The 11,552-nt window shown below is 34.6% G+C and overlaps 1 protein-coding gene across 3 annotated transcripts in view; it reads left to right on the top strand.

Moving 5' to 3' along the window:
• Window positions 1–2,366: 2,366 nt before the first annotated feature.
• Window positions 2,367–11,552, top strand: part of LOC307167416 (NLR family CARD domain-containing protein 3-like) — a 40,765-nt gene continuing 31,579 nt past the window's right edge. The window contains exons 1-3 of one of the 3 annotated variants that reach the window (XM_079886504.1): window positions 2,428–2,724; window positions 2,951–3,186; window positions 4,783–4,879. In XM_079886504.1, coding sequence (XP_079742630.1) covers window positions 3,135–3,186; window positions 4,783–4,879 — 149 coding nt within the window. In that variant the 5' untranslated portion in view covers window positions 2,428–2,724; window positions 2,951–3,134. Of the gene's footprint in view, window positions 2,725–2,950; window positions 3,187–4,782; window positions 4,880–11,552 lie in introns of all 3 variants that reach the window. The other 2 variants (XR_013822777.1, XM_079886505.1) reach the window with 2 other exon arrangements.

Raw genomic sequence — 11,552 nt, 5'->3', positions numbered from 1 at the left:
CATGATAAAAGTGCATATATCCATGATAAAAGTGCATCTATCCATCATAAAAGTGCATCTATCCATTATAAAAGTGCATCTGTCTTCATAAAAGTGCATCTATCCATTATAAAAGTGCATCTATCCATCATAAAAGTGCATCTATCCATCATAAAAGTGCATCTATCCGTGATAAAAGTGCATCTATCATCATAAAAGTGCATCTATCTTCATAAAAGTGCATATATCCATCATAAAAGTGCATCTATCCATCATAAAAGTGCATCTATCCATCAATCCATCATAAAAGTGCATCTATCCATCATAAAAGTGCATCTATCCATCATAAAAGTGCATCTATCCGTGATAAAAGTGCATCTATCATCATAAAAGTGCATCTATCCATCATAAAAGTGCATCTGTCCATCATAAAAGTGCATCTATCCATCATAAAAGTGCCTCTATCCATCATAAAAGTGCCTCTATCCATCATAAAAGTGCATCTATCCATCATAAAAGTGCATCTATCCATGATAAAAGTGCATCTATCCATCATAAAAGTGCCTCTATCCATCATAAAAGTGCCTCTATCCATCATAAAAGTGCATATATCCATGATAAAAGTGCATCTATCCATCATAAAAGTGCATATATCCATGATAAAAGTGCATATATCCATCATAAAAGTGCATATATCCATGATAAAAGTGCATATATCCATGATAAAAGTGCATCTATCCATCATAAAAGTGCATATATCCATGATAAAAGTGCATCTATCATCATAAAAGTGCATCTATCCATCATAAAAGTGCATATATCCATGATAAAAGTGCATCTGTCCATCATAAAAGTCCATCTATCCATCATAAAAGTCCATCTATCATCATAAAAGTGCCTCTATCCATCATAAAAGTGCATCTATCCATCATAAAAGTGCATCTATCCATCATAAAAGTCCATCTATCATCATAAAAGTGCATCTATCCATCATAAAAGTGCATCTATCCATCATAAAAGTGCCTCTATCCATCATAAAAGTGCCTCTATCCATCATAAAAGTGCCTCTATCCATCATAAAAAGTGCCTCTATCCATCATAAAAGTGCATATATCCATCATAAAAAGTGCCTCTATCCATCATAAAAGTGCCTCTATCCATCATAAAAGTGCATCTATCCATCATAAAAGTGCATCTATCCATGATAAAAGTGCATATATCCATGATAAAAGTGCATCTATCCATCATAAAAGTGCATCTATCCATGATAAAAGTGCATCTATCCATCATAAAAGTGCCTCTATCCATCATAAAAGTGCCTCTATCCATCATAAAAGTGCCTCTATCCATCATAAAAGTGCATCTATCCATCATAAAAGTGCCTCTATCCATCATAAAAGTGCATCTATCCATCATAAAAGTGCATCTATCCATGATAAAAGTGCATCTATCCATCATAAAAGTGCCTCTATCCATCATAAAAGTGCCTCTATCCATCATAAAAGTGCATATATCCATGATAAAAGTGCATCTATCCATCATAAAAGTGCCTCTATCCATCATAAAAGTGCCTCTATCCATCATAAAAGTCCATCTATCCATCATAAAAGTGCCTCTATCCATCATAAAAGTGCATCTATCCGTCATAAAGTGCTCCACAGGCTCCGGGGGTTAATTAAGGCCTTCTGAAGCGAAGCGATGCGTTCGTGTCAGAAAAATATCCGTATTCAAAACTTTATCGACTTATGGGATACTTTAATAATGAAAAGTTTATCTAGAGTTTTATGTAAACTTGACAGGACTGACTGAAAACATGGGGAAAGTTGTAAAATAGTAAATAGTAAAAACTAATAGTTTACTATTGGTAAAATAGTATTTATTTGTATAATGTATGTATAATTTCAATTGATGTTTTTAATCAATTGTAGTGAATGATAACAAGTTAAACTTGTTATTGATGGAGTTTTTTCCCCTAAATAACAGTTTTTAGCATAACAAAACTATGAAAGCTGTTGCTCCTATTTGGCTGAGGACAAGGACAGGATTTGTAATTTTCAAAAGTGTTTTTAACAAAGAAAAAAAAATATCTGAGAACCCTATGAATGACATATTCATTTACAGAACAACTCACAGAAATCAACCATCAGTCAGTATTATATACTTATTTACTTTCTGAGTGGAAGTTGCGTTGAGGGTGAGTAATTAATGACAGAATTTAAATTTTTGGGTTAACGCAACTGTACCTTTAATGAAATTTGGTCGCATTAAGAAAAAAAACATTATTATTGTTTGTTTGATTTCTGTCAGCAGAGGGCGATGTATAGCCACAACATATCTCTTGACTTTATTATTAGTCTTATAACATCCAAATGCATGTTAATACTTGCATGGTATTGTTGACGAGCTTCTGGGTCTGTGTTTGGATCAGACTTTTATCTCTCAGAGTTCAGAGAAAGAGAGAGAAGTTGATTGATACCATAGACAGTAAAATAAAGGATTGATACAAAAAAAAATAGAAAAAGGATTTTTTTATATATAGTCTATGATTGATACTACTGACCCGTTTCTCTCTCTCTCTCTCTCTCGTCACAAATACAAAGTGAAAGGATATAGTTAACCTGTCGCCATTTTAAGGAGAAAAACAGAGCATGTGTTTAACAACGTTTACGCAGGAATGTCCGTGTATCTTTATGATGTTAAAGCTGGAGGATTTGAGAACCTGTATCTTGTAAAAGTTTGATCAAGGTGAGTGTTCATGTGTGGTGACTTCTTCATATTCATATGAATCTCTGGAGGACATTTAAAGGTAGTAGGAATTGTTGTATAAAAAACTTTTTTCCAAATTTGTTTAAACTTTCTATACATATCAATACATAATTAAAATGTAAGTACTCTGAAAAAAAGAGTATAAAAATCGAGTGACTCTAGACCGTTTAATCTGCATTAAACACAGCTCATTATTTCCATTCAGGACGAAACAAAGGATTGGCTTAGGCGACTGTCACTCTCTCGCAACCATGGCAACCACCCTTTTGCCACACAGGATCTGCCCACTTGCGCGAACCCGTTTGATTTGAGGAATTCAACAGGCACGGAACCTAGGAATAGCAAAACAATGGCAGAGAAAGAGCAATCAAAATTCACATTACTGGCATATGCAGTTAGCGAAGGCAAACAAGGCAAAAAAGGAAGACAGTACTAGAAAAGGTAATGAACAAAAAGTCTTTGGATAAACAAAGAAATAAAACGCGTGTCAATATCCTCGGACCCTAGTTGCACGGCCTCTTGCACGACCTCCTCTGCTTCGCCCTCGACCCCGGACCTGTCCTCGAGCTGACGATGCGGTATATTGTCTCTGGAGTGTAGTCCTCATCAGAGTCAACAATGCTTTCATCATGGAAACTCTTACATGCAGAACACCATATATGTTATGAATCTTACACGAAATTCATCTTCATCACAGTGTAACTGATGGTAATGGAAAAACGTGTATCAATGCAATGCTGTTTTTAGCTTTGCCGTATAGATATAACTAGCTCGTTAGCGAATCAAAAAAAAAATATTTTAAACTTTACCAATATCAATATGCTAGCTTGATAGTGAGTACTAAAATACATCTTATTTGTTTATATTCATAATGATAAAGTTAGATTTTTTTTATTACATGTGATTCTGACATGATGTCACTACATGCACTGTGCTCCTTCCTCTCCGCTCGTCTCAGGTAAATAATGCGTCCAGCCAGAGACAATTTGGTCCAGCTCAGCGGTCGGAGTCGCGCGTTCATGTGTTTTGGGGGCGTGGCTTTGGAAGGAGCCCAGAAGGGAGAGGGTGGAGTGAATGGAAATAATGAGCTGTCTTTAAAACAGTCGTGAGAGGTCTACAGACACTCGATTTTTATACTTTCTTTTTCAGAGTACTTACATTTTAATTATGTATTGATATATAAATAAAGTTTAAACAAATTTGGAAAAGAAGTTTTTTAGACAATTCCTACCTACCCTACGTGATTGTTTGATACGAAAGGATTTATTTCATTTCGAGGTTTCTTTTGTGTTTCGTGTCTGTGGTTCTTCATAAGTTTAACAGCATAGGCCTATGTAAACATGATTACTGAGCTTGAGTTAACGCAGTCACATTATCCTTTTTTTTTTTTACCGCCAAATATTCACAAAAATTCAGAAACCTTCAACATTTCTCACACTATCACAGTTTCAAATCAAAATGTATTCAGAAACCTTCAACATTTCTCACACTATCACAGTTTATTCGCTATAGTTTAGAAAATGGTAATAAAATATGACAAGAACTCAGAGTTATGAACTCAGTGGATATTTGACTGGTTTTGTCCGTCCTTCTGTTAGACTGTCTCACAGATGAATTATGTTGAATATCTGTTAGCTGCTAAATTTAACAACACAATTAGATAATAGCAATTTAGCTCAACCAATTACCAAGCAAATTTGTTCAGTCTGTAATTTAAAAAGGGCGCATTAGCAATTAAAGAAGAAAAAAAAAACACATGGTCAGGTCAAAGTGTCTGAATAATTTTTGGTCCCAAATTTATATCAGTTTTACTGGTAGTCACTGTATGAAGAATTTTTGTATATAAAATGTCACAGTTTACTTTATTTTTCTATCATCAATTACATAAATGAACTATAGTGTAGATATAAAAAAAAAAAATCAAAATTAAATCTGGTGTCTGAATAATTTTTGGTTTGACTGTATGTTCAGCTAAATTATGAAGATTGCTTTATCATTTAATCATTTAATTTAGTGTGTGAATGTTTCTTCATTCAGAGTCAGTGGAGGAGATCAAACTCATCAGATTCTCCTGCAGCTTCTTCATGGCTGATTCACAAGGATCCAGAGATGGAGATTTTTCTACAGGATGCAGGTACTTTTTATTTTTAGCTTTGTCCCTTTTTTTTTTTTTAAATGTTATGCTTTAAACAACAACAAAATGATACAACTTACACTTTGGAGCCAGGGGAGCAAAGAACACACACACACACACACACACACACACACACACACACACACACACACACACACACACACACACACACACACACTAAAAAGAACACACCAAATACTCTACGCACTCTTAATAGCTTTTCTATGAGTACTAGTTCGAATAGTAGAAAAGTAATTTTCAAATTCCTTGAGGATTACTAAGAAAAGGGGCTTTTTGTTAGAAAACTTACACTTGTGAATGTGAAGTTTGACCAATAAAATTAACAGATTAATTACAAAAGCCTTATTCACAAATAATCCAAAAATTACATTTTCAAAATGCAAAACAAAATGAAAGAGTATCTTTTCCTTATAAACATAGACACATCATACCATAACTTTTCCACATGACTACAATGCCAGAAAATGTGGGGTACTGTTCCAAAAAGAGCAACTAACATCAATGTCTTTCTTAAACTAACTAAGGAAATGTTTGACAGGGTAGAATTTGTGTATAATAGTTTTTCTGAATTGCTAAAACACATTTCGTGAAACCATAACTCAATTTATCAAAACCTTAAACACAAAACCAAATTTTCAAACCACATTCAGAGAATCTCTGACTCTTCTGGCAAAATCAAACAATTGCCTCAAAACCATTTTATCTGCTCAAAATCAAACAATGCTCTCAGATCTCACACACACACACACACACACACACACACACACACACACACACACACACGAGTCAATATTATAAATACTACAGATCATTCATTAAACACTACATCAAAAAATGAAGAACACAGAATCCAAAGCATGCAGTTACAGAAAAAAAGTATATTGTAACAAAGTAAACAAATTGTGCAATTACATAAAGTATAGTATTCAATTCAAGCTTTATTTGTCATTGCATAAATACAGTGTATTGACACAACGAAATTACAAGTGCTACTCCAGATCAGTGCTTTTAAAAGATAAATAATTAATAAAATAATAAAATGCGCTAATTAATATATATATATTAAACAAACAAACATCCCCCATCCCTTTCATACATTGCACTCTCACTTTTTCTCTCCCCACACACTCACACACACCCTGCACACACATGTGTAAAATAGCAGCAATTTTCAGCATAGCAGCAAGTTTCAGCAAAATAAAAATACAAATAGATTATTTGCCAATGAGATCATCCCTAGAGGTAATATAATATTTCACAGGGTTAAGTAATGACAACTTACACTAGTAAGGTGAATAAATTGTATACTGTATGCACTGAAAGTATCCCAGACAGCATGGTAACATTGATTCAATATTGAGTTTTGATCCAAACCATCATTTTGGTTGACATCAAAATTTCAATGTTTAAAGTGTGTTGGATCAGCATTGAAATGTTAATGAAAGGGAACAGCACACATGGTTGAAGACAGTGACATTGAACTAACAGTGAGTCTTAGTTTATGAGCACAAGATCTTGCAGGCATGTATCTGTGCAAAACACTACTGGGTGTTTCCCAATCAGTGGGGCGTTTCAGTTCATTATGAGCATTTTCAATAGTGTTACCTCATTTGTTCTAATACACTGGGGGTTTGGTTTAGGGGTGGGCCCTCATGATTTTAGCAAGTCTTTTGAAAAACCAATTGTAGTTTGCACTAAAAGTTGGCACTAATTGGTATACGCCCATTTTGGTTTTGCATGTGGGCTTCTCAGTAGTTAATTGATGCTTCCTTATTAGAGAGAAAACACAAGGTGCATCCTATACGGAAGTCTTGTGTGTTTGACATGCATGAACTCTCTGAGTTTCAAACAATGGTGCATATAATGTATTTCTGTTTTTAGCATGCTTTTTACTTGCATTTTATTTATTGTTACTAAATCTACTAACATACATTAATTTTCCAAGTAAGTAAAGTGTTGAAATAAATCGCACAGATAGCATGGGAACATTAATACAATGTTGAGTTTTGATCCAAACCATATTTTGGTTGAGATTGACATTTCAGTGTTTAAAGTGTGTTGGATCAGCATTGAAATTTTGATGAAAGCCAACAGCACACATGGGTGGAGACAGTGACATTGAACTAACAGTGATTTGTAGTTGATGAGCACAAGATCATACAGGCAGGTATCTCTGCAGAACACTAGTGGGTGTTTGTCTATCAGTGGGGCGTTTTCAAACCACAATGGGCATTTTCAACCGCTTTACCTGATTTGCTCTAATCCATTGGGGGCTTGGTTTAGGGGTGGGGTGGTTTAGCAAGTCTGTTGAAAAATGGTTGAAAAACATTTATTGTAGTTTGAATTTGGCCACTGATTGGTAAACGCCCATTTTGGTTTTGCATGTGCACTTCTCATGTGCACTTCTCAGTAGTGTAATGCTTCCTCATTAGAGAGAAAACATAGGTGCATCCTATACAGAAGTCTGGTTTGTTGAAGCACCTGACATACTTACATGACTTCTCTAGCACAGTTTCAAACAATGGTGCATCTACATACTTAAAAAATGCACATTACTTTAGTAAAGTTTATTACGAATTTCCTGAATAAAGTTCTAACGTCATTTAACACATTTCTTGAAGTGCAGAAGACATGAACATGAGCAAGAAAGTTACACTGCAAACATAGCCCATGTCTTGCATCCATCAGTGCTTGCATGCAGAGCACAATGCTCCTTTAGTAGGAATGAAGGCCGACGAAGATGGACAATAAATAAATAGAAAGCACACACCCCCCCCCCCCGATAATGCTGACATTGATTATACACCGAGTTGTTGTCGACAGCATAATCACCTGACCTGGGACTTGATGATATCCTGTGCCTTATCACTGCTTAATCAGGTAATCATTCATATTCCTGAATCTGTATTAAATTTGAGAAATTTCCACTGAAACACAATAACAAAAAACATCTTGTGTTTATTAAGAAAGTGACTGACATGGCTATTTTATTTTGTGATATTTGAAGAGATTAAGTTCTACATAAGGTGAATCTGCAGCTTCAAAGGGATGGTTCATCCCGAAATGAAAATTCTGTCATTATTTACTCATCCTCAAGTTGTTCCAAACCTGTATGAATTTCTTTCTTCTGCTGCACACAAAAGAAGAGAGTGAAGAATGTTGGTAACCAGACAGTTGAGGGTAGCCATTGACTTCCATGGTATTTATTTTCTACTATGGAAATCAATGGCCATCGTCAACTTTCTGGTTACCAACATTCTTTAAAATATCTTCTTTTGTGTTCAACAGAAGAAAGAAACTCGTACAGGTTTGGAACAACTTGAGGGTGAGTAAATGATGACAGAATTTTCATTTTGGGCTGAACCATCCCTTTAAAGAAATTTTCATTGTAAAAACCAAAGTTCTTTTAATCTACAAGATAAACGTGTTACTTGAATGCTATGTAGTTTCACAGAAATTGAACTGAGATATTGTTAAAGGGGGGGTGAAATGCTATTTCATGCATACTGAGTTTTTTACACTGGTAAAGAGTTGGATTCCCATGCTAAACATGGACAAAGTTTCAAAAACTAAGTTGTACATTTGAAGGAGTATTTTTGTTCCAAAAATACTCCTTCCGGTTTGTCACAAGTTTCGGAAAGTTTTTTTCGAGTATGGCTCTGTCTTACGTAAGATAGGGCGGAATTTCCTTATATGGGTCCTAAGGGCACTTCTCCGGTAAGATTGCGGCCGCGCGCGCACTCGTAGACTAGAGCAAGAGAGTGAAAGCAGTTCGCCATCAAAGCGCCCTGCCCGGCTTTTGGGAAGTCAATGTCACCAAAGAAGTGTGTTTTTGGTTGCCAGGGCAAGACAACCCTGCACATATTCCCAAAGAACCCAGCGTTAAGGAACCCGTGGATGGAGTTTGTTTTCCTGAGCATAAACGGAGTTGTGTAACTGTTAGACTGTTTGTTCCCTGCATTTCGACGATGATTGTTTTATAAACAAAGCCCATATCGACGGATTTGCAGATCGTCTAATGCTTAAGGATCGAGCAGTCACAATGATAAAGGTTCGCGGTCGTGCGTTGGAACCGGACGGTGAGTAAAACTGTTTGTTGAACAAATGTCTCTGTGTGTTGTCACTAGCTTGGCGCGTTAGCACAGCTAAGCTTCGCCCACAGGGCCCGCCCCCAGCCGCTCGGTTTTTTCCGGAAAGACTCGGTACAGTCTATCTTTCTGTTAAAAATTTAATAAAACAAAAGACTTTTTGGAGATATGAAGGATGCAATATTACTCTATAGGTACTCAAGATTAACAGGAGATTGAGTGAAAATGAACATTTCACCCCCCCTTTAATGGCTATAGCCCATAGGTGTTTGTTCCTCTTCATGAAGTCATGAGTTTAGCTCCAACACCTGCCTGGAAGTTTCCATTGATCCCAATGACCTTGATTAGCTTGATTAGCTGCTTCAGGTGTGTTTAATTAGGGCTGGAGATAAAATCGGACACCCCTGCCATAGTGATTTTTTTTATATTGAAGCATTAATAGATTTTAAAAAATAAATGAAATAATCAGAATTTAACGATACTTTAATCATAGTTAGAATATTTTGTGTTCAGCAACTTTTTTTAAAAAGCGAATTGTATTGTGTTTAGTATATTAACATTCTTGAATGTGGCAACTGAATTGACTTGTTCTCGAGTAACATCATGCTTTCTTTTTCAGATTTCAGAGAACCCAGAGGAAAAGAGGCAGTAGTCTGATATATGACAGATTTTTAAAAACCTGAACCGTTGGACCACCTGTAGTTATGACATCAGACTTCTGAAGCCAATTTTATTTTTAAAGGTTGAAATGCTTTTGTCCTATTTCTCCCCATTTCTTTTTTAAAGAATGATCTTTTAATATATTTTTGTCATTGATTGATTGAATAAAATAAATTAACTCAACTGCTGGAAATGTGTCATTTATATTTTAAAAGGTTTTTGCCAAATTTTTGGTCAGGAATTTGTTGACGCATCATTGAAGTGTAGTTGAAATATTAATGTTGTTTCAACACATCAGATGGCAACATTGGTTGACATTCCTTTTCAGTTGTATTTTCAGTGTTTCAACAAAATGTATTTAGAATCAACATCACATTGTAACATTGATCAAACCATATTACCAAAGATTATTTCTGTTAATTTCAGTGTTGATTTAACAGCAGTGATGTAGATTCAACATCATAGTGTAACGTTGATTCAACAATATTACCATTGATTTATTTAAGTTAATTTCAGTGTTGATTCAACAGCAGTGATGTAGATTCAACATCATAGTGTAACGTTGATTCAACAATATTACCATTGATTTATTTAAGTTAATTTCAGTGTTGATTCAACAGCAGTGATGTAGATTCAACATCATAGTGTAACGTTGATTCAACAATATTACCATTGATTTATTTTAGTTAATTTCAGTGTTGATTCAATAGCAGTGATGTAGATTCAACATCTTAGTGTAACGTTGATTCAATATTACCATTGATTATTTGTGTTAATTTCAGTATTGATTCAGCATTGGTGATGTAGAATCAATCATAGTGTAATGTTGATTCAACATTAACTGAGGGTGCAAAAGTGATGTTGATAAAAAATCACTTTGTAATGTTGAATCAATACTATTACCGTTGATTTTTGGTTGAAATCTCAACATTGCTTCAGCATTAACTGAGGGTGCAAAAGTGACATTAAAACAACATCACTTTGTAATGTTGAAGCAATATTAACACTATTGATTTGTGATTGAAATCTGAACATTATTTCAATATTAACCGAGGGTGCAAAAGTTATGTTGAAACAACATCACTTTTTAATATTGAAGCAATATTAACACTATTGATTTGTGGTTGAAATCTGAACATTATTTCAATATTAACCGAGGGTGCAAAAGTGACATTGAAACAACATCACTTTGTAATGTTGAAGCAATATTAACACCATTGATTTGTGATTGAAATCTGAACATTATTTCAATATTAACCGAGGGTGCAAAAGTGACATTGAAACAACATCACTTTGTAATGTTGAAGCAATATTAACACCATTGATTTGTGGTTGAAATCTGAACATTATTTCAATATTAACCGAGGGTGCAAAAGTTATGTTGAAACAACATCACTTTGTAATGTTGAAGCAATATTAACACTATTGATTTGTGGTTGAAATCTGAACATTATTTCAATATTAACTGAGGGTGCAAAAGTGACATTGAAACAACATCACTTTGTAATGTTGAAGCAATATTAACACCATTGATTTGTGGTTGAAATCTGAACATTATTTCAATATTAACCGAGGGTGCAAAAGTTATGTTGAAACAACATCACTTTGTAATGTTGAAGCAATATTAACACTATTGATTTGTGATTGAAATCTGAACATTATTTCAATATTAACCGAGGGTGCAAAAGTGACATTGAAACAACATCACTTTGTAATGTTGAAGCAATATTAACACTATTGATTTGTGGTTGAAATCTGAACATTATTTCAATATTAACCGAGGGTGCAAAAGTGACATTGAAACAACATCACTTTGTAATGTTGAAGCAATATTAACACCATTGATTTGTGATTGAAATCTGAACATTATTTCAATATTAACCGAGGGTGAAAAGTGACATTGA

This window comes from Squalius cephalus, assembly GCF_949319135.1.
Source record: "Squalius cephalus genome assembly, chromosome: 11".
In the NCBI taxonomy this organism is placed as follows: Eukaryota; Metazoa; Chordata; class Actinopteri; order Cypriniformes; family Leuciscidae; genus Squalius; species Squalius cephalus.
The sequence above is the reverse complement of the archived record's forward strand: the minus strand, read 5'-3'. Positions and strand labels throughout refer to the sequence as shown.